Source organism: Lepeophtheirus salmonis, chromosome 1 (assembly GCF_016086655.4).
Source record: "Lepeophtheirus salmonis chromosome 1, UVic_Lsal_1.4, whole genome shotgun sequence".
In the NCBI taxonomy this organism is placed as follows: Eukaryota; Metazoa; Arthropoda; class Copepoda; order Siphonostomatoida; family Caligidae; genus Lepeophtheirus; species Lepeophtheirus salmonis.
In genome coordinates, this window is record NC_052131.2 from 26,874,655 (window position 1) to 26,899,398 (window position 24,744).

General features: G+C 31.9%; 1 protein-coding gene across 10 annotated transcripts in view; it reads left to right on the forward strand.

Annotated features, from left to right (window-relative positions):
* The window catches only part of LOC121121725 (sodium/calcium exchanger 2), a 55,784-nt gene that overhangs the window by 24,514 nt on the left and 6,526 nt on the right, over positions 1 to 24,744 (forward strand). For 4 of the 10 annotated variants that reach the window (XM_040716699.2, XM_040716722.2, XM_040716706.2 and 1 more), the window contains exons 2-4: positions 8,920 to 9,058; positions 18,915 to 19,029; positions 23,203 to 23,244. In XM_040716699.2, coding sequence (XP_040572633.1) covers positions 8,920 to 9,058; positions 18,915 to 19,029; positions 23,203 to 23,244 — 296 coding nt within the window. Of the gene's footprint in view, positions 1 to 8,919; positions 9,059 to 18,914; positions 19,030 to 21,179; positions 21,231 to 23,202; positions 23,245 to 24,744 lie in introns of all 10 variants that reach the window. The other 6 variants (XM_071890325.1, XM_040716728.2, XM_071890326.1 and 3 more) reach the window with 2 other exon arrangements.

Here is a 24,744-nt window from a genome sequence, read left to right on the forward strand (position 1 = left end):
ATGTAAATCTTTGATTTGAAAAGATGCATGTCATTTTTTGGTTATTGACAATTTCTGTACATGTAATATATACATATATTTTAAATTTTATACCATATTTATGTATATACAGGGAGAATCCAAACTCGTATTCGACAATCGACAATTATACACTGTATATACTTTTTATATTATTGTGTACATACTATATACTTGCTATTCTTTGTATAGCCCCCCCCACCAACACTTTCTCCCCTTCCCCTCCCACACATTTGCTTAAAGAAAGTTTGTGTGTTTTTACTCATGATTTGTTTGTCTTGTGCAATATGGTGCTCTCAGACTCTATTTCTCTCTCTCTCTCTTACAGTTTCCTCTCCCTAAATTATAACTATAAGAAATTACATGTTAAAACAGATTACTAAGTTCTCCTTACACATATCGCAGGGGAGGGCTGGAGGAGCTGTAGCTTGAAATTTAATAAAGTTATTTTCCAAAAAATTTAATTAGCTATAGCTAATGGCTATGGATTTTGAAATTTTTCTTCGAGAAATTTAATATTATAAATTTTTAGAACTTTTTTTTAGTAGCTCTGAATTTTCAAAAACAAATAATTTATTTTTTAATTTTTTGAGAATACATATGGATTTTTGAAAAAAAAAAGATTCAAAAAATTTAATTTTTAGAGAATAGCTATGGATTTTTGAAATTTTTCTTCGAAAAATTTAATATTATAAATTATCAGAACTTTTTTTTAGGTTTTTGTAAAGTAGCTCTGGATTTTCAAAAAAAAAAAAATCATTTACTTTTTAATTTTTTGAGAATACATATGGATTTTTGAATGAAAAAGATTCAAAAAAATTAATTTTTAAACCTTTTTTAGTTTTTTCTAAAGTAGTTCTGGATTTTCAAACAAAAAAAAATCATTTATTTCTGATTTTTGTGAGAATACGTGTGGATTTTTGAAAGAAAAGATTGAAAAAATTTAACTTTTTTCTTCCAAAAATTGAATATTTGAAAATTAATTAAATTTTTCCATTTTTTTCCAAAAAATTTTAATTTTTCAAAAAATATCAAAAAAAAAAAAAATAATAATAACTAAAGAAATATATATAAAGTCCGGCGGACGCCCCTGTATCGTGTTGTGTACTACTTTGTGTTGGTTTTTAGAGGGTTTACCTAAAAGTTCTCAAAATTGAAGTGCCTATTTAATTTAGTAAACAAAATACTGCTCAACAAATTTTTTCCTTTGGATTGAGATGTTCAGTTCTTTTGTATGACCTTTATAGTCCAAAACTTCTGTTTTATATACTATCAATAACCCTTGATACCTAGAATGATTGTGTCTGTTCATTTGAGGAACGTTAATTTAAGCAAGTGTCCTCTTAGCAACATTCATTTGAGAAATTTTTAATTTGATCGAGCTTTTCTTCAGCATCGTTCATTTCAGCCACATTTTCACATAGTAAGCAATACAAGATGAATGACGCCATTACTATGTGGCATCACGAAAGCAGTGTTTAAAATCAAATTGAAGAAATCTAGTAAGAAGAACTGAGGCTATTATCAGATTTCATGTCAACTCTGCAAGTTTCTGTGGATGTATGAATTTACAAAACTTATTGAGTGAGATGGAATTCAAACACTTTGATTGATAGCCACTTGTGGAGTAGGATCTTTAAAAAAGAAAGTTTTCGGGCATTAAGAGCAAATCGGCCCTTGTGTGCGTGCGATTTTGTTATGATAAAGCTGTCTGATGGGCTCTCTTTTTTGACGGTAGAAACACTATTGTATCAACCAACTCTATTCAAGTTCTGGGCATCATGGCGACAGCTGCTATAAATAAGATTGTATTTACGGAGGAGAAACGGCGTTGCACCATGACGCTCACAACAATATAAACATTTTAAATCTGGATGGAGTAAATTGTATTGGATCCAGCAAATCACTGGAAATCGACTTAGGGCTTTTTAAACCGACTCAGCACCTTGTTATGTCTCATTCAGGTTGCTGAAGTAAAAAAAAAGTATCATACCATTAAGTCTAAAACAAGGAGGCATTGACCAATATACCCTTGTTCCTCCTTCCGGGCCCAGATCCAGACCGTGATTGATGCTGGAGGCAGATACATAGAATTAGATCTTTCTCAATATTAATATGTACAATTCAAGCAGATTTTCAAGTAAATCCCCCGATTTTTTTATTTTTTAAATGTGTCAATTTGATCTTAGCACCCATTATTCATACTTTTTTTCTGTTATTTAATTCTTTCAATGCGAAAAATAATACTAAATTATGCAACAGGTGGGGTAAAATATTTTTTCAAGAAGTATAATCTGGAATTTTTGTTTATATTGGGCATTTTCATGTTTTGGAAGTTTACGTCCATGAGGCACACATAATCTTAATCTAAGGGCAAAAAAAAAGTTAAATTTTTGTAGAGTAGTATATGTTGAAATAGAGAATTAAGGGAACACTTTTTGTGCTTAGTTATGTGAGCTTGTCTCTTTTAATTATGAAAATATACTACTTATAGGAGTTCTTATGTAACCTCAAGGACTCCATTATTTTTACTTCATATAATACAATATATTATAGTCATTTTTTAATTAAGTAGTCTTTTTTATTTATGCGATGGAATTGAGTTGGGTTTTATGTGCAACCTTTGTATGTGCAATATATTTATATTATTAAATAATCCTCCTGTCCAAAAGGAGGATATGCTGCGGACATCCCTCTGGCATTTAATAATATCCATTCAACTATTTATTATGACGAACAGATAAACAAACCAGAACGATTATTTTAACAATAATTATCCGTCGACAGACATACCCACATTAATATTAATTTTATATGCTCACACTTAGCCACTTCAATCTCAAAATTTAGACTAAATTGAGTGCTTTAAACTGTATGGGGGTATCTCAATTAATCTCTTAAATGGAATTACCGGGCCGTCAAAGAGTTTCGGAACATTACTTGTTTGTGTTTTGAGAGGTTTTGGCTAATTTTACCCAAAAGTTGCATAAACAAAAAAGAAAAGCTGATCGTTTACCTTTTGAACGCCTTATTTTAATATTTAGGATATTAACGAAAACGGAGAAAAAAAAGGCAGGAAGTGGCTCGTTTAGTCCTCGCCGGATTGATCAATTCTGATATTGTAAAGGCCCTTAATGTCTGTAGAACCATCGTCTGGAGGATCAGGGTTAAAATCAACAATGGTGAAGACATCGTCATAGAAACAGAAGGCTAATCAATATAAAGCCTGAAACGGCAAAAAAAAGCTTTTTTGAAAAATGCGACGATGATGGACTTGGCGAAGAAGCGGTCGGTGAGTCGTTTCATGGTGCTCAGTGCCTTAAAAAAAGCTAGTGGGAATTTTCTCTGATATATTGAACGACCCTTGCTCCTTCAACAATAACAATTACGATTTGATCGGTGCAAAAAACTCTACAATGACCTGAGTATTATGGCAACCGAATTTTGTTTTTCTCGGACGAAACGACATTTACAGTGCATCCCGTGTACAATAGGTAAAATGATCGGGTATTATGTTTCAGATTAGTCAACTGCAACTTCCGTGAAATGTCCACCACCAAACATCCGGCCTCAGTAATGATGCTCGGTATTGCTCGGCATCGACATAAGATCTAAAATACAGGGAAGTGACCCGACCTAAGGGTAAAAAGGGAGTCACCCTGCAAAATGTATAATAGCTTTAGACTGTTTTGACTGTGTGAAAAGGTCCCATCTTGTGTCCAGTTCCTTTCCTTCTCCCCAGTTGCTAACTCGAAGTTCTTGGGTTCTTCTACACTTTCATTTCGACATTTTGCAACAACCTTTCAGAATGAACAGATTTGGGTTGTCAAGAGCGTCCGCAGGATTATTATTATTTTTAGGGGGGGGGGCTTGATTTTGGATTCAATAAAATATCTAAAAGTTAAAATATTTTGCAAAAAATATAAAAATTAAATTGCATAAAAACATTTAATTTTCTGCAAATTTTTCTCAAACCCCCACATTTATTCACAAAAATTTCAAAAATCAGCAGCTATTCATAGAAATCCATCCCGAACAGGACGTCCCTAGTCGTCCTGTTGATATACTAAGTTTAGCATAACCTCCAATGTTGTCGTAGATGTTCATTTCCATAGACAGTGGTGTGGGAACTATTTTTGGCAAAGCTCAGCATAGTTTATTTTCTTTGTACAAAGTAAATTAGGTACGAGCCACATTAATTTTTAAAAAGTGTACGGCATATTTTTGAACACCCAGTATAAACTAATTTATGCTAGATGTCTATCTAATTAATTGAAAATATATAACAAAGTATAGTTTATAATCAATGTAGATAGTTATATCAATTGTTTAAAATTTCTAATAACTTATCCTTTTCTAATAATAGTATTTATTTCTACTATAGGATTTAATTATAATTAATCATATTGATTGTAATAAAATCATTAAATTAACTCATACAAAATGTGTGCACAAAAACATTTGAGAATAGATTTGATATATTATAATTTCATTTACCTTTTGATAATGTGAATCCAATCATCAATTAATGAAAGTAATTGAATGTGCTATTTAAAAAGACTCAAAGGAAAAGGTATATAAGAATATCAGGGATGTGTGCAGGAATATGTATTTACATTTATTTCTTGGGAGAGAGGCTTGGTTTTTAGATTAAAAAAAAAAAAAAAAAAAAAAAAATAATAATAATAATTTCAAAAATTAAATTTTTTGATTTTTTTGTTTAAATCTATGGCTATTCACAGAGAAGTGAGTTTTTTGGAAAAAAATTGCAAAAATCAAAACCAAATTTGCATTTTTTTTTTGAAAAATTGCCCCTCCAGGGTGAGATTTTTGTAGATAAAAGTTGCAATTTAATTATCTTTACACTCTACAAAAGCCCCATCACGAGTCATTTTTTAACTTTCAACCGTCTTGTCTCAACTTTCCTTAGAGTCTCTTTGTGCTACGTAAATGTAATCAGATAAAGTTTCATTGTGAAGATATCAAGCAAGTATTTAATGATTTCACCGAAAACTCTTTGTGTTTCTTAACTCACCCAAATGTATCCTTTTGTGTTAGTGTCTGCAAAGAGATCTCTTTTCCTGGAACGCGTATTCTTTTCCCCCTTTTTTTTTTTTTTTTTGACTAAACTAAAGGCTATTTTGTCTATTAGCAGAAAAGTTATGAAAGGAAAGAGGAAATGGAGTTTAAAGCAATTCTTTAAGGAATTAAGAGGTATTTAGTATTATTCTCATAACAAAATAAAAAGATCAGCCAATCCACAAAATTTTTTAATTCAATTATTTCTCTCTTTTCATAACTATTTTACTAATAGAAAAAATAGCCCTTACTTGGTCTAAAAAAGAAGGTGGAAAGGAGTTTGTCTTCTCCCATGTTATTATAACAAGGTTAGTCAGCAGCTGAAAATTTATTAGCATAAAGGATGACGCCATTGGTTGCACAAATAGAAGAATATAACAATAGAGAATAATGGAAAAACTTAAATATAGCGTTAATCAATAAGGGCTGCCCGGAAATTTTGCCTTTAACTATTTTAGGACATTTTGCCTTAAACCATTTCCCTTAAGGACCTTTAGCCTCAAGAATATTTCGCCTTAATATACAAATAAATGAGGTTATTTTGGTTGAAATTGATGTTTCCTTGGAATTTTCAAAATTAAAATATGAAATATTTATTACTATAAAATACATTAAATGTTTTTTTTTTCTGTTGGAATAATGATGGAATTATGCTCTTGTCTCATATAATGCTTGTTCGTCAATCCATGAGTATTTTCTATTATGAACAATCCATTATGTTTTTTAATAATTACTAACGGAGAAATGATTAGTAATTCTTCTATTCGAATTGTTGCCAGATTTATTTATTTTTGTTCTTCTTATGATACTAATGTTATTACTTACTTTGTCTCTGGTTCAAATTAATTAAAAGTACTGAGATTTTTTGGTGCATGCACTGGAATTTTGGGGTATGATTCCATCATTTTTCCAAAAGATAACAACCATTTAATACTTTTGATAGTAATGACATATTTTGATTAAAAAATTCCATATGAACATCAATTTTAACCAAAAATGACCTATAAATATCCTTGAGGCAAAATTACCTAGCACCTTAAATAAAGAATCAATGGAAAAACAAATTAAGTTACTACATTCTTGTCTTTTTATGTATTATATTTACAAACAAACAAAGGGCCCTAATGACGTCAACAAAAAGAGTAAGCATTACTGAATCAATCTGCAGTGTTTGCCTTAAGATTTTCTTGTTGCCTGACTTTGTTCTAATAACAAGGTCTATTAGAACAATAATTAATAAGGCCTGGGCAGTAGAGAGGAGAACATAAATTCATACCTAATGACGTCATTCAGGTTGTGAATACATTGATATAAATTGAACTCCTTGAAAGGACATTTTTTTTAATACGTTTTTTTTAAAATTTTTTACACCAGTGACGTTTTTAGAGTATTGTTTGATTTTCTACTGCTCAGAACTTATTGTATATGTTGGCATGTTTCATATACAGAGAGTTTCTTGTTTCATACACGATGATATTGATAAGAACTCTTAATTAATTATGCAAATACTACATACATCCTATTAATCATCATTCATCCCTTTCCTGTACACAATATCCTCTTTGATTCAATGACCTAATTCAATAACCCCTAGACTAATCTCTTATGATAACACCACTAGTATTACAACTTACATACATACTCCAATGAGTTCCTCATTATGTCATGAAATAATAATATATATTATTCTCGCCTGACATTTAAAGATAAGTAGCAAATTTTGCGATCGACGCGCGTTGGCTTAAATCTGGCTGGGAGTGCACTTTTTTTGTTCTTGTTATTTTTGTAGACTGGAAATATTCCTTGTTTTGTTTGTTACTGTCTTTTATTTGCACTTTTTTGCACCTTATATCCTTGCCTTGTTGGAGGATGTGTTCACTTATCATGTTCACACATCACGCTCATGGTTATGTACATATTATTAGATTGAATGTCAATTCCTTGCTAAATATTACCATTACTGCACTATGAATTATACAATCTATGTTCACGGAATAAATGTCTTATAACTAGGGATTGAATTTTTGTAGAGAAAAGTACAGTTTACTTAATGGGAAAAGAAAAAGAAAACGCTTTGTACATGTACTTTTATCTTGAATAGATCGTACTGGTATTAACCTCTTCCTCTTAAAGAAGAATTCTCGCCTATCTTACGTGTAAATTAAAAAAAAAGCAAAATAAAATTAATATACATGCATTCAAATATATGAATAATATTTTCCCTGGACTTATGCAATTTAAAATGTAGAAGGCTCTCCGCTTTATAGCGTAATTCATGTTCTTTCCACAGACTGATATAAAAGGTATCTTATGTCTACTAGCTATTGATTCAGTAATACCAATTGTTTTGCTCCCGCCTTTTCCTCGCCCTCTACAAAAATACCATTCCTAGTTAAAACTTGTGTTGTATGTTTGACTGTGAAATTAAAATATGTACAGTGAGTAAGGGGTTTAAAGCTTTTTATTTATTTCCTTTTAAATTTTAGTTCATATATATTAAGTTAGTTCATAAACCATAATAGAGAGATAAAACATTAAGGAGTTGAAAGGCTTCCCACTGGCAGTTCAGCATTATGGGAAAAAAGTATAAAAATATTATGTCTAGAGCCCGTGCCATAGGTGTTCAGTTTCCATTTCCAGACCCCTTTTGATTATATCTTAGAGACCTGGAATAATCATGCATAATATTTTCCCCCGCATGAAGTTAATATAAGGGATTGATCGGTTGAAAGAATGGGGAAAAAAAGAGTCGACGTCATTTTTCCCTCCATTTCTTTAAGAGGGGAAATACAATAAAAAATAAGCTAGGCTGCATGCGTGATTATTCCATGTGCCTAAAATTCCATGGTAATAGTAACAGTTTTAAAGAGTTTGGATTCAAACAGTACGGTATATGTAAAGAACCAATTTTTCGAACTGTTCGAGGTATTTCTCTATTCAAATGGAAATAATTTAATGTTTTTTAAACAGAAATTGCTCATTCTTTGCTCTGACCCCCCCTCTCTCTCTCAAATGAAGTCGACAGCTTAATCTCTCACTTACCTTGTCATCTTCTCTATGGTGATTGGCTTCCATTTTATACAGCTGGACGTAATTTGGCAACAGTATATATTCTGAAATAATATACGGAACAACGTAGCTCAATGAACAACAGACTCGGTAGTAATTATTCTATGAACCCAGTCTGCGTAGGTTTGCGCCCCGGCTGTTCCTAGAGAAGGAAATGTACTTTATGTATATGGACTTCAAAGAAGATTTCTAAGTCATAGGGGGTAATTTTAAAATAATAATATTTACGGATACTTAATCAGTGCAACTCCATCTGACCAATTAAAGTATCATCAAAAAAGAGTCTGTGCACCATAAATTCATCTGGGCAATGGGACAATAGAAATAATGTGTATCTCGAACAGTCACAAATATACCGAACTATCTGAATCCGGAGTTTTAAAAGCTTTATATGTATAGGATGTAAATGTGGATTTAATCCTAAAAGAGTCTTAAAACTTAACTACAAACCCTGGCAGATAGAATCTGGATTTAAATGGATATTGTTCTATATTTAAATGGAAATACCTTACTAAATATTATTCAAAAAAATCATATAATTTATTGCAGAAGATATGATGCCCCTTTTGTCAGCTGGCTCAGTTTTGAGTATACCATTGTTGTCTCCTTAATGTTTTACTTTCTCTATGCTATAAATATACTGTCAATATTTTTATAGTATGTCCATCTCTTTTATATATTGACGACTCTTACGAATTTGTATTGATCATGAATGTAATTACTAAGTGACTTATCTATTTTATACTTCTTTAGGTGAAGGAATGCTCAAGAATCAACCCGAACTAATGAAAGGAGGATCCTGGGATCGTGAAGGTCTTGTTACATTCATTAAAGACATAAAAAAGAACACAAAGCTGAGCGATGAGGACGCTGCTATCCTCGCTGCTTCAAAGTGAGTATCAACATAATTTTACTCTTTCAAAAATCATTTAAATTCTATATTCAAACAAAATCTAGTTTTCGGAAATTTTTGAGTATTTGTACCCTTTTCATAGGTTTGAGTAGGAAAAATTTCAAATGTTAGTTAAGTTAATTATTCCAGCCTATAAGATCTTGCTATATACGGACTTGGATTTGTGTACATTTCTTACCTTTCGCGGGTTCCGCAGCTGATAAAATGAAACGTCCGGACAGCTAAGCTGCTATCATCCCAAACATTCTTCAAATTGTCTGGATTGCCATGTTCATTTTTGGCAGGACATGTATTATGCAAGACTAGTTATCGCGATTCTTTATTTTTTTAAGCTTAGCTGCCAAAATGTTCGATTTGATCCGCTCCAATCACCCGTGAGAGGAAGGAACTAACCTCAAATTCCACTCCCTATATAACAAAGACACACCGGCTAGAATTACGGCGATGTTTATCCTAGCCTGTGTGTCTTTGTTATATAGGGAGTGGAATTGGAGGTTAGTTCCATCCTCTCACGGGTGATTGGAGCGGATCAAATCGAACATCTTGGCAGCTAAGCTTCTATTTCCATGAGTAACAAATATTCTTCCAATTCTCAGGGTGACCACGTTCATTTTCTGTTTATTTTATTTTTACATTTCAATGGGACAGCCATATATTATTATTTATGCATCCCATGATTCATTTTACGTTTCCTCTTTCTTACTCTCACATTTCCATATGGACCCTTGAGGCTTGCTTACAAACATATAACCATACTACATTTGCATTCAAATATGCATTGTTTTTGGAAGGAGTTGCGAGTGTTGATGTCATTCCCTTGAGTACTATGTAACATGTTGAACCAACATAGTATGATTATATTTTTTCAATTTGTATATCCTGCAGAAATATGCATATAATAATTAAATAGTGAACAACATGAATGCCATTCTGTGAGCAGCATTATCTGCATTGATCTTATTAGCAATATATTTGAGAATCAGATAAATTTGTAGAACTACTTTTAATATCTTTTAACCCCTTTTTTTCAATTTAACTTTTTTGTTAGTTCCCACAAAGGTTAATAGAAATATAAGGTTATACCATAACACGTGTACGACTGATGTTTGACTTCCACCACGCTTTTTTTTAGTGACGTCATAGTGTATGAGTGGTTGCGTGTTTTGTCAAAATCTGTCTGCTATGCCCAGCACTCGGTACAATACATTAGATTCAAAATTCCAGCAAACCCGATTACATGATGGTCTAACCTTGTATTTCTATTAGCCTTGGTTCCTACGTTTACTAATACAGGATGCGCAAGCTATCTGTGCCAGGAAAATGATTTTTTTATATGTAATTTTCTCTCCAACCAGTTATCAGCCACAATTACAGTCTCTATACGAGGCTGAAAGCGCGAGCAGTTCTTCACCACTTGGTAGTCCGACAGGGCACATCTTTTGGGCATAAGTCCAACCACCAGATGTTGTGTCTTGACGAAGGAGAGGAGACACAAACTATTTAAAGGTGGAGAGATCCAGAACGACCGAGAGAAGTGAGGAGAAAGAAAGGCGTGGAGGAATAATACAACGGTTATTTTATAAGAACATCTGTATTCTTTATAATACAAAAACTTACTCTAATAAATACATCAAATACATGACTATTTATACTAGGTAAAACACTGTACTTTAAACACATATGTATATACAAGAAAACAAGAGACGAGAACAAGGGAGAAGGAATCACGAATACATTACACCAGAACAGATGGTTAACCTTATAATAATAGTAATGTTAGAGGCAGGAGTTACACAGTTTTGGATCCTCAATTCTACTTTGAGTCTAACAAAGGCTTCAACTAATAACACTCCAACACACAATATACATGTATCTACTTATGAATAAAAAAATATTGATAATAGGTTTGAAAAAACAAACAAATCCCACTGTTCTGGTTGCCACTACAAAAATTATCTCGCCTCTCTTTGGCTATATTTTCTACAATTCTTCTAATATTAATAAATAAAGAATAGTTTCATGGCTGGAAAGAATTGTCTGCTCAAATGATAAATTCAGTCGTTTTTTTTCTTTTAAGAGAAAAGATTAATTAATATTCTCTTGCGTTTTATTAATTAATACTTAAAACTATTCAAATGTAGAATATTTTTTTTTCCTAAATTACATTTATATATAACACTATTTACAATCTTGTCAGCAGGCCACATGCAACCATCTTCTGATATAGGCGATAAAATTGATTTAGTCATATATTTTAATGTAATAAACATTCATTATTATTGCATATAGCGATTCCTTAGTCTTATATTGCAAATTTACTCAATATCTGGAATCCATTCCTATTCACAATGCTTTAGAATTCTAAAAATTATAACTATTTTAAATTTAGTAATATAATGAATCTTTTGAAATCAACTAGTTCATTGTTAATTCCATATATATCAATGTTGAGAATCCTAATAAAAAGTTAGTATTAAACTAATTGACATCTCACCAAAAAAGGCATAAGGGATCTTCGAATAGTAGGGATTTGTTAATGTTCCATCAAAGCAGGCTATTTTTGAGACCATCACAATACAGACCAATAACCATTTAATCCGCTTTTTTTCCCTTCCAAGATTAACGTTTGAGATACCTTGGCATTTTGGCATCTGAATGATATATTTAATCACCGTGACTCCGAGAGACCACAATGGGAGGAGATAAAAATCTGTCATCCAAATATTCGAAAAGTGTTACTTTTTATTAGGGTTATTTTGGTCTCTATTCATTCGTTGTAGTCCAATCTTATGACCGGTCTTATTGGTCCTTGGAATTTTTCCTAAAAATGTGAATAGTTTATTCGGCTAAACATGATATATTTGATGTATATTCAGAGCATATCTTGTTAAAAATACTCCTGTTTTCATTATCATGCAATACTATACAAAACATATTATTTTTTTTACTTAGTTATGTAATTTATTTGATTATATAACGTAATAATTAAAAAAATGAGAAACATCTCCAATGATGTCATGAGGGATCGATTTTAAATTATTTTGCTACCCACCGGTTCTAGGGCTCTTACTCTCTGGACTACTACCCTCGAGCCGAGTACCCAGGTCTTCTAATTTTTAAATAGATGCAGTTTAATTGATACTTGTTAAAATCTAATAGAATTTTCTCTAATTTCGTAAACCTGTGAAAGTCCAAAATATTGATTGACCAATAAACTCCCTAAATGCGGCGAAATACAGTCATGGATATCAAAATTAAATGCTTAAATAGGTTACTATGTCTTGCATGGAGTGGCAATCAGAGGTGGAAAAAATTTATTATACTGCCACTCCAAGTCTAGTCTTGAGTCTTTGCTCACAAGTCCTTGAATCTTATTATCGATCAGATCCCTTTAAACTAATTTAAAACATTTCAAGTCCATAATTATAATATAAGATCTATATTGTTAATGTTTTTCTTGAGTTCTGCATAAATTAGCTTTACAGTAAATGTGGAATCGCGAGTCTTTGATAATGATATCAAGTCAAGGCGCAAAGTATTCGAAATATGAACTGAAGTGTAAGTTAAGTCGCTAATTTCGAATCATGTACCCCAAATTTTGGGGTACATGATTCGAAATTAGCGACTGGTACTGGCAGTTAGTTTCATTCTGTTTTGTACCCTGGCGGTACCCGAATATCCCACTGAACATTCGGGGTACAATTAGTGGGGTTGTGAGGGGCGCTTAATTGTTTTTCAAGTATTGGGGGTAAGTTGCATCCCGTTTTGGGATCTGGTGGTACCACAAAACAACCCCAACATTCAGGATACAAAATGAAAAATCATAAAGTCTATGCCACGTTTCCTCGTAAATTAATACGAAATGGTTTTATACAAAATTGTTTTTATACGAATTGTCTTCATACAGAAATGTTTTGTACGAATTGTCCTTATACGAATATGTTATATACGAAGTTACCCTACACCATTTTTATTGGAAATTTTTGAAGCAAAAGTTGGTAATTCAAAATTTTCTACAGTTTTTATTCAACATGTCCCCTCCATTCTGAATGATGGATTTAATACGGGGACGAACAGAAGCACAGCTGGCCTTGATAAAGTATGAGGACAAGTTGTTCCACTCCTCCGTGATCACGGCCTTCGGGGCATCGATATTTGGGTGAGAAGTCTTGTTCGTCTTGTCCTCCAAGACGCTCGAAACAGTGAAGTCTTATGTGTTTCATGTCGGGTAAGGACGAAGGCCAGAAGTATGCCAGCCAGAAGACAGGCGTGTTTTTCCTGCATAAATGGTACCTGAGTTCCTTGTAGTAGACGTCCGTGTTGACTTTATCGTTGGCCTTGAAGAAGTAGGGAGGCATCTTGCTACCGTCAGACACCAGGACACCGAGGACTATGGTCTGAGCTGCTTGTTTAGTCCGGAATGTTGCCTCTACCTGAGCTCTTGATTCAGCCAAGAAGTGATCATTTCTGTTGTTCAGAACAATGTAAAGATCTTCTTTTCGGAGTAAAATTGACGGTGTCGCCTTGGTGCTTGAAGAACGATAGCACTTTCTTCGCCCTCTCTAGCTTCATTGCTTTCATGGACTCGTTCAGTAGTTGCCTCGAGGTCTGGATGAAAATCTTTAGGCCCAGGTCTTCGTTGATGGCCTTCCTGATGTTTTGAGATTGACCTCCATATTGTTTTCTATCGCCCTCATGGATTTTGTCGGGTCCTTCTCAATTTCCGCCTTGACCATGGCACTCTTCTTCCTGTTATGGTCTCCACATCCAATTTTCCTGGAGACCGTATCGGACTTGTTCATGACCTTGTGTTGATGTAGACGGTGGACAGAGACATGTTGTCAATGACCAAGATCTCCTTGGGATTGACTTGAAAGTGGAGGAGGTTACACACCCTCGGCCGTTTAGCTTGTTGCTCAGACATTTTTGATCACTCAAAAACAAAACAAACATCAAATTGTAGGTTTTTCTCGGTTCTTTTAAATGGCACCATATATTAAAAATTAGATATAATTAACCTACTTAAATATTTATGTTTGATATTCATTCTTAAGTTATCTGAAAATCCCTTCTCATAAGTTTTTTTATAACATCCTGTAGTACTCCTTCAAAAATCGATTCTTAAATTCTTTTATTAAAATAGCTTACTGAAACTTTTTTTTTCTTCATGGGGTTACTTGTTGAAGCTTATATTTCATCCCTATGGCGAAACAATCAGGCAATTGTTTAAAAATATTTACATTCTAGTATTATCATTTTTATGATTTATAGAACTCATAATTACTTTCCGATTCGAACTTGAAGGTTGCATTGCACAACAACTGCTCTTAACAACTATAAAATTCATTTATGAATTTGACCTGTATCATTTATTAACTGAACTTCTAATTAATAATAATAATGGATGGAATAGATGGCTCAGAGAGGGACATGCTAGGTGGTAAAAGGTGTAGGGTTCTTTCTCGGAAGTGAAAGGGAAGGGGGTAGTTTTCCTAGTCGAGGGGGGAGGGCCTGTTTCTCGACCGACCCATTGGACTGACTGGTCTTCGGTTTTAAATAAGGAGGCACACAATACAACTTTTTAGTCGCTAAACCTTGCAGTATTTAATAGATAAATATGACATTAAACATAAAAATAAAGAGAGGTGTTGACACTAAAAAGTTACATTTTCCAAATATTTGCGTACATTTTGACTAATTTTTACCTGCTCCCATAGTAGTAACATTTTCTTTTCTTTGTTATCTTTAAAAACAATATATGGCCTGATTGAAGATTTCACCAGAGTTTCACTGCCAAAAGTGTAGAAGAAAAATTAGGCTAGAAAATAAATATTGATAATTGCTTAACAAGTCTTTTCTAGTGTAAAAATGTCTGTAAATTATGGTTTTTTAAGTTTCAATCCTATATTTTGTGTTGTTTAGCCTAGAAATTTGAATTTCTGACCAATTTTCCCAACAAATGATAGTTTTTGCCTGAAAAAAATTTTAAAGTCCCAATTTTGTAGACCTATAGAATCTATAATGTATATTAAAATAACCATTATTTATGTACAAATGATGGATAGTGACTAAAACTTTTAAATAAAACTGTTTATTCAGCTGTTTCTCCTTAACTTTTGTGGAATGACCATTTAAAAAATATGTCTTGAGGAACAAACGGAATCAAAAATTCACCCTTTTAGATAAATTCCTGGCTTTAGGTAGCTATATCTACTGATAAAAAGGACTACAGGCTTGATTGATATACCCTTTTATTGGAAATTTAATAAGCTTTAAACTGATACCTAATTTTTACTATTTCTTGTACGGGAACATTAAAAAAAAATATTACCCAAACTTCCTGATTTTATTGACATGTGAAAAAAATACCGTCGGTCATTAAAATAGATGGTACACAAAAACGTTGATATAATTGAAAATTTGATCTTTTATACCTGAAATAGTATATTTTAGGCTGATGTGTTTATTTTTCTCCCACCAGGTGTAATATTTCTGATTTTTTCTTCTTTTTTTTTACGATTTACGAATTTAAAGTTTTATGGAAAATTTCGAATTACAAAAGGTCTCAATAAAATATGGAGTGAGCAATATTCGTAAAAACTTAATCGATTATACCAAGGATATACTTCTGTATGAAAATGATGCCCCATTTTTACTAAAACTACTTAATACTTCTGGATTTTTTTGACGAACCAACAGAAACTCTATTTTTGAGCTAAATATTCATATTTCGGAACGCGTGATATTCCGCAATCACATGACCAGTAGCTACTTGATATTTATTAAATCAAGGTTCAATTTGTCATAGAACAACTACAGACTCTCAAAATTACAGGTATTTGAATTATCGATTCATTTGTAGAAGTTGAAAATACGGAAGATATATTTTTATTTCTGTCAGATTAGACATACCTTTACAAAAATGAGTACATCTAAAAAGCAAATTGCATATTTTCTATTTCTGACTTCAGATTTGAAGTCTATGTAAAATTTTGGTTTAAAAAACATGTACTACTTATAAGAATTCAATACTTGATATTGAAGGTCAAAATTTTTGCCGATCCGATATTTTAAAATGATTAGATGTATCCGCATCCCTGAAAGTATTTTATTTTGTTAAATTGCAATTAGTTTGTTTCGTTTGCCAACGGATTTATATCCTTAAGGTATTATAATTAAAATAAATTAAAAAGTAAATATTTATTTAAATGTTTCAAAATTATTTTTCATTGGCTCATGTTTTATTCGATCGAAAAGGATTGCTCGTTATTAAGTACATATTCATTAATTTAATCACGGTTTACGAATCTTAGCAAGATAACAGCTTTACAAAAAAAGGAAAAAAAGTGTGATATATTGGAAGGCAAACTTGACAAGGAGTAGTGTTGTGTCGGTCCAGTCCTGTCCCATCAAGTTCAGTCCTACTTGTTGTCCTTAAAGGAGATAAATTTATCCGTCGTGACATCAATGAGGGTGTTTTTCCTATTTTTTAAAATTATTCCGTAATATAATAAAATAAATTATATAACAAAGTAGCAATATAAAATGTTCGTATTATAATGAAAAAAATAATATTATTTGCAAAATATGTGCAAAAATCTTAATGCATATTTCATATATCTTATTTGGCCTAATAAACCATCTATATTTTTATGAAAAATTCTAAGCATCGATCCCAAGACTGGATTGAATAAATAAAGACCAACACAACACTACCAGGGAAGAAACTTTGTGTCACACGCTTTTTAAGAAGTACATAAGTCAAAACAGATTCATTCATTCATGCCCTGGCTACAAAAAACCAAAACAAAAAAAAAAAAAAAAACCACAACAATTTATTTTCCATTCACTTCTTTTCTGATAAAATGTCGGAGCAAATATCGAAATTTCTAAGAACTTTTCCGGTACCGATACGAAGCAGATATTAGATACTTTGCCCGATATGTCGGTTTTCCAATTTCGATTCGAGATATCCGCCACATCTAAATCCTAGGTTTTGGATATTTTTTTAAATAAAATTTGAAAAATCCATAGCCATTCACAACAAATTGAATTTTTTTTTGTAAAAAAATTAATAAATCTACAGCTGTTCATAAAATTTTAATTTTTTGGAAAAAAAAATTCAAAAATCTATAGTTAAAAAAACAAACATAGTCTAAAACATTAATTAAGGATAAAATAACTTAAAGAAATGCCGGCTTTGGTCACATTTGGCGTTTCAATCTAATTTAGTCATATTCCGAAGTAGTTGTCCATGAAACACAATTTTTCAATGTACTCTTACTTTATACTTGAAAATAGTTATTAATCTCATTCTTTTGGAGAAGTAAAACCAATTGTTTAACTCGATCAATATTTTATAAAGTTGAATTTTTTATTAGGAAATTAAATATTTATAATTGCTAACGTTATCTGATTATTACTGTAATGTTTGTCGAGTCCAGTCCCACTTGTCGGTCCTTAAAGAAGTTATAACCGATTCTTAAAGTCATTCAGAATATTTTTAAAAAAAAATTATTCCTTCACATAATAGAATAAAATATTTGATTTAGTAAAAATTTAATATGTTCGAATAATATTGTATTATAATGAATATATGAATATTTTTTCCCATGGCCACAAATTTTGCTGCGAATATTTTTGCCGCTGCTAATTTTGCCTCGATGAGATTTTGTTGTATGACTTACTTGCCGCCTTTGTATATCTTTATATTTTCTACTCAAACTTTACTGTTGTATCTCGATCAAAGTAATTATATAGCTGAGGAAGAAGAAAAATGGAATGATGTAGCTCAACGGACAATGCAATCGGGAGAATTTATTTTTTGGAACTCAGTATGCGTAGGTTCGTGTCCTGGTCGTTTCTAGAGAAGGAAATATACTTTATGTAGTTTGTATATGGACTTTAAAGAAGATTCCTAGGTCAGATGGTGTAATTGTAATACTAGGAATATAACTTTTACTTAAACTTAATCAGTGCAACTCCTTCTGACCAATTAAAGGAACATTAAAAAACAAAAAAAACAAAAAACACCACTGAGTTCTAATTTTCTATATTTTTTGGTTCTAATACTATCTGCAGGAGGACAAACTCTAATCATGCAACAACCTGTTGTAGGTAAAAACATCATTTCTGATGATAAATTCCTGTTGGTTAACTCATAATAGTAGGAGCTTTGTACAATTGTAAGAATATAATATTCTATATGTGTTATTTTTAGGGACTTTTTATTTTTGGGATAATACTTGAAATCCCAAAATAATGAAAGATCAACTAAATTTATACTCTTCAAAACCAAAGATAAACAGGACTGAATTTATAATTCATAAATCATAAGTCAATATTTTCCTTTTCTCCTTCTCATAGCTCTATAATTAATCTGATCTAGATACATTAGTAAAGTTCGAGTCTATAATATAAAAACATAATAATGGGGTAAATATGTCAATCGGCAAAAACTCTTTAAGGCAAAATTGCAAGAGGTAAAAATGTATGTGGCAAAATTTCCGACGGCGAAAATGTTATCGACAAAATGACCTATAACCATTTTTTGCAAGATATGTGTTATGCTTAATGTCATATCTTATTTGACCTAAAAAACCATCTACATTTTTAGGAAAAATTCCATGAACCGATAGTTAAGGACCGGTCCTAAGACTGTATGGAATGTACCCAACAAGTAAGGACTGACACAAAAATACTGATTAATTTAAATTGGTACTTTAATCGACTTAACCATTTATGGACCTAGTCCTAATGTAGACGCATATATTTTATTGCATTGAATTCATTTGGAATATGTTGTTCATTCCTCTTTTTTTTTTACTGTTTCCAGAATTGTGGACTCAACTCCACACTCACGCATGTGGTATCGAATTGGAGCCGTCCGGAACATGACAGGAGGACGGAAAACCCAGCCTTCCCTCCGCATGAATGAAAAACTAAAAGAGGTAATGTGGAATGGAGTCACTTCTCTCATACACGATCCATTTTTTACCTTTTAAAATCATGTTTAATCATGTTCAAGCGGAAAGATTAAAAAGAGTCTGACCCCAATGTTGAATGTACATTTAAGTATAATATTTATTTGTTCTAATCAATTGCTAAATGACCTATTGGCATTTCTAAGGTGTTTTTTTTTGTTCTTTTGCCTGTGTGTTTGTGTGTCCCATTTACATACTTATATACAAAAAATGCCTACTAACTCTTTCTCTCTACCTAATTACATTTACACATAACTAAACATACCTGCCACACTCCATAAAATGAACTCCAGAGTGGAATCGTTCTTTTGGATCCGTTTGAAGCGTTGTCTCTTTATATGTTTGTGTCCTCTCTCTCTCTCTCTCTTAATAGATTAGTGTTAATGTGATTGATTCAACGTGGCTTGTTCCGAATTATATTTCTATTTACCTTTATTTTTCTTTATCTTCCTTGCCTCAAAGACAGTATGTGAACAAAATCGGAGTTGAAAGAAGCCAAAATTGTTTAAATTGTTTTGGGAAGGAAACTAAGGTGTCTCCAGGGGTATTATTTCAATCTGCTTTCACACATTTCTTTTTATATCCATAACATTTATATTTTTAATTATTAATCAATACTACTTATGTACTTACCCGTCTTATTAATCCGTCCTTTAGACAGTTTCTCTACGGGAACTGTCCTCACTTCATAATAATGCACTCTTTTCTTTTTGACCGGGAATTGAGCAATGGAAAAAAGATACGTCATTGCTGCTGCATTGGTCACTCTTTATTAGATATGTGAAAAAGGTCGAAATCCAGGTGGGAGTTTTAAACCACTTCTGCTTGGAGCAGGGATTCCCAACTTTTTCATCACTGTAATGCCCTATAGTATTTTTTAACAATATAAACAATAACAGTGGCTGTGTTATTGGATGGCCTCATTTTGCTATTGAGTGTTTGAAATATGTCCAACTATTACTGGAAACATTAGGGTTGGGACTGGCCCTTCCCGGTGATCATATCCCTGTTGTGTAATCTCTGGAAGAGTCCCTGTCGATACAGCGTGGAGACAAGGGCTTTGAGTAACACGGGTTGGGAACCCCTGTCTTGGAGAATATCATGAAAAATATGGAAATTTTGAGAGGTGACGTATTCGCTGTTTGTGATCAGTATTGGCCAGTGTTTAACACTTGAGAAAATAATAAAGTATCCATATCTCCAACTATTTAAAGACATTTTGACCACAGTTACGGAACCATTGCCATAAATTAAGTGTTCATTGTCTACTAATACGTTTGAATTTTCGAAATAATTAATAAGAGTAATTAGTAAGTATCTTGGAGTCACCAATAGTGTTGTCTCGATCATTATTTCGGCCTGAAGACTGCAGTTCAGTATAGGTACGGTACAGTACCGGTAACTCAACTGTATCTCTTCTTTTTTAAATCTGTTCGACTGTCTTAAGGACTGATTGGACCGGTAATAGGAATCTACAGCTATTCTCAAATTTTTTTTTTTTTTGCAAAAAAACTTCAAAAATCCACAACTCTTCACAAAAAATTAAATTTTTGGAAAAAAACTTCAAAAATCCACAACTCTTCACAAAAAATCAAAATTTTGGAAAAAAAACTTCAAAAATCCACAGTCTTCTAAAAAAAATGAGAAATTAAATTTTAAATAACTATTCTCAGAAAAAATCGTGGGGAAAAAAATTGAAGTATTCATCTTTTTGAAAAAAAGAAACTTCAAATCTTAAATTTTCTATTAAAATCAAAAATTTCTTAATTTCTGCGTGTTTGTGGGGGCGGGGGGTTACATCCTTTATAGCCCGCCCCCTGCGGACGCCCCTGTATGTATTTTTTATTTTATTTACCCTTGCCAGGATTTCGATCTTTTTCAGATATCTAATCATAACTTTGTACTTCATATTATTATTGCACAGACACACTTTATCTATATTTAATTATATGAACTTGGAGTCTAACTCGATTGAATCTCTTTGAATCATTCAAGATCCATTCCGTACATACGTTACTGTAGTTATTATACATACATTCGTGACACAAATATTTATTTATAAAAACAACAACATATTAATCAAATCTTCAAAAATGAATCTTATAACATTCAAATAGGGTCTTGCTGGACTGTTGGCACCACTCAGCAGCCAGGAAGGGAAACTGCAGGTATCACATCAAAACAATCCATGGGATCACATTTTTTAAACTTATTAACTCATCAATATATAAATAACAATTTTTGGTTTGAAAGTCGTCATAAAAGTAACAACTACATTTTAAAATAAAATTGAGGCATAAATGGGGCTAATTATTATGGTGTATCAGGGGCGTCCGCAGGATGATATTTGAGGGGGAGCCTTGGTTTTTTTAATTAAAAAAAATGGCAAAAAATCCTTAATTGGGGGAGGGGGGGCTACAGATCCAGCCTACACCTTTGGACGCCTCTGGGCATGACTATTTCATTTCAGAATGTTTTGGATGAAAAGTGGAGTTGAATTCATATCAAACAATATACATATATTTTAATAACTCTGTATATTGTGTTTCCATAAAAGTCTACAATTATCCTTTTCGAAAGGAATAGGTTCAGTAAACATAAATTTATCTTATTTATGTGGTTGCAAAATATCTTGGAAAATAAGAGACAATATGGTTCCAAAATATATATTTTTAAATTTTTTGTGACAATTTCACACTTACAGACAAAAAGATTCAACTCATAGAAGCTCTTCATTTTGAAAAAAGAAGGCATGACTGTTAGAAGATAATAAATTGGAAGTCTGCAGCTCTGATAATTTTTTCAGTCTTTTTATCGGTCTGATCTTTTTTTACCATTTAACGGTCCTAAGGTACGATTATTCAATCCTTCAGTGCTAGCCTTCTTTTTATGTATTCATTCCTAGCTAGGATTGAAGGATATAAAAAGAGAAACCAATGAATGATAGCTAGAATGTATAATACTTCAAGTATGGTACGTACTAGACTCAAACATCCAAATTTAAACTTCAAGTATCTTGTCTCTTTGAAAGAGATTATGTTGAAGAGTTGAAAAAGCATTGTTAGTAACTACGTCATTACAGCTGTTGTAGTGTCCATAAAATAACAATAAGGACCAATCCTAGGAATGAGATATTTTATTAGGACTGTGCCAATAGTACTGCACTCCTTGAAAAGTTTTTTTTAGACTGACCCAACAATTATAGTGTGTTGGTTAATATTATCATGGATTTAATCATAGATATAAAACACATAGAGTGATGATTCTGAGCAATAGCAATTCAAATTCTTTGACGTCGTGACTGCAGTCGAGAGAAAAATATATTTCACCAAAACAATCGAAAACATAGTATTTTATAAACTCCTACAATTTTATAGTATTAGTATAACCGATGTAAGAAATATCGCTTTTAAGAACAATAATTAAGTCTTTCAATCTATCAATAATCCTTTTACATTATTATTATTAAAAGAAACCTTTAAAAAAATACAAATATTTGAAGTGACTTCTATGTTTTTAACATACCCAAATGTTGCAATTCCAATATTTTGGTCAACTATTTTTTTTTTTTGACGGTGTCAACTACTTCTTCACATCATCACTCTATGATATTAACTATTTTATAGCTCCATATTTAACGCGCCCTTACTTTAATAGTATCGCACCACCTTTCCTACAAAAAGAAAGGCTCAAAATCAGTTGGATAGTCGTTAGTTGATTCGTCTCAACCACATAATTATCATTTAATAATTGTTGGGATTGTTCAGGGCAAAGACCAAAATACGGGTGATATACACAGTATGAGAACAGTGGTATAAGGCCTTTGCTAAAAGCTGATGTCTCATTATCTCCCCCCATCTCCCAATTGAAACTCCATGTTTCAATTTGTTTTATAATGTACTTAGTTCTTACAATTTGAATTTCAATCCACAAATTAATTGTTTATTTGTACAATGATGAGGCTTTCTTGTAGATTTGCTTCTTCTGTCATATCTCTTTTTTTCCCTCGGTGGATAGTTTTTAATCAAATAGTTAACATTAGTCCCTAACATACCCATTTTTTTTTTGTTTTTTTCCCCCATGAATCAGTCTCTAATTTTTTTGCTCTTATCTTTTTATATTTTTGCTCCTACATATAAGTTGGCAAACAAATCTCGAAATGGTGTATTAAATTATAAAAGCGTGAGTAATCATTATATATCCTCATCATGACATGTCCCTTTCAAATCTATTTACCTATATAAATATGTTTCTTTATCGTTTATTACATTTCTTCCATTCTCCTCTCTACCTAAATATATACCTTACTCACTTAAATAATATTTGTAAAGTACTACTCCTCTTCTTCAAACTTATAGCCATTCATCATTATTTAATAAGAAGAAATAAGCTCCTTAAAAAATATGTAATAATGATCAAATAAGCTTAAACAGATTTGTCTAATAATGACACTAGTATATTTATTTAATGTATAAATAATCCCTTTCATTTCGTAACTGTTTTACTATTCTCTCACGCAACCTCTTTATAATAATATATAATTAATCACAATTACATATTTATAACACAGGTTTAAAAATTAGACCGTTTATTCATCATATCGGAAAGCAAAGTGTAGATCAATATTTGGCTAAATATACTTGACTATGTGTCAACTTTTAGCCGCTAGAGGCATTGAGAGTGTTATGAATATTGCTTTTAAACTAACTACATGAAAAACCATATTACTTGAATCTTTTCAAGGTTAATTCTGCTAAGGTTAAGAAAAATATAGCATACGTCACAAGGAGATAAAGTAGCATCTACTACATTATCTTTAGTTGACATCTTGTAGCAGTAAAAATTTTCATGTTGTTAACGAAATCTCCTCAAGCTAACAGGGTTGTTTCCCTACTTGTTTTTATAGTTTTGAACATACCCCATTGGTAGTGTTGGATATGTCTCAGGACTTATTTGTCTTTTTTCACCGCCATTCAGTCTTTATTTTTATAGAGGCCGATCTTTTTTACAATTCAACGGTACTAAGGACTGATACATCGGTCTTTCAGTCTTACGGTCCTAGCTATCTTTTTATTTTCTTGACACATAGTTAGGATTGAAGAATATAAGAACTAAGAAAATAATGATAGCTAGAACGTATAATAATACGTTCTAGTCACACATGTCCTACAGTTATCTTGTCTCTTTGAAAGAAGTTATAAATTATAATCTAACTTCAGACATTCAAGCTGTTGTAGTTTCAGCAAAAGACCAATAAGGACCAGGTCTAAGACTGGAAAATTTTATGAGGACCGGATGGATAGGACTGCAGTCTTTTTAGACGGATCCAACACTACCTATAGGCCATAACGAACTTTTCTTGATGTACTTTTTACTCTAAATCTATGACTGTATAATACTAATATTAAATTTGCGGAAGTTGTATCACTTATAGCACGCAACCTACTATACATACAAAATTATTATTGGGTTAAAATATTTTTATGCTCTCAAACATCATGAAAAAAGTTCATTTGAAGACGTTTCTCTCATCAATTTTTTTTTTGAGTTTTTAACAAGAAATAGGAATGCAAAATACAGTTTTAGATTTGTCAAACATGTATCCTCGTATAAATATTACTTTTTATCCTTCTTTCAAGATGAAGATTATGTCTAAGTCAGATAGATATCTTAAAAATGAAG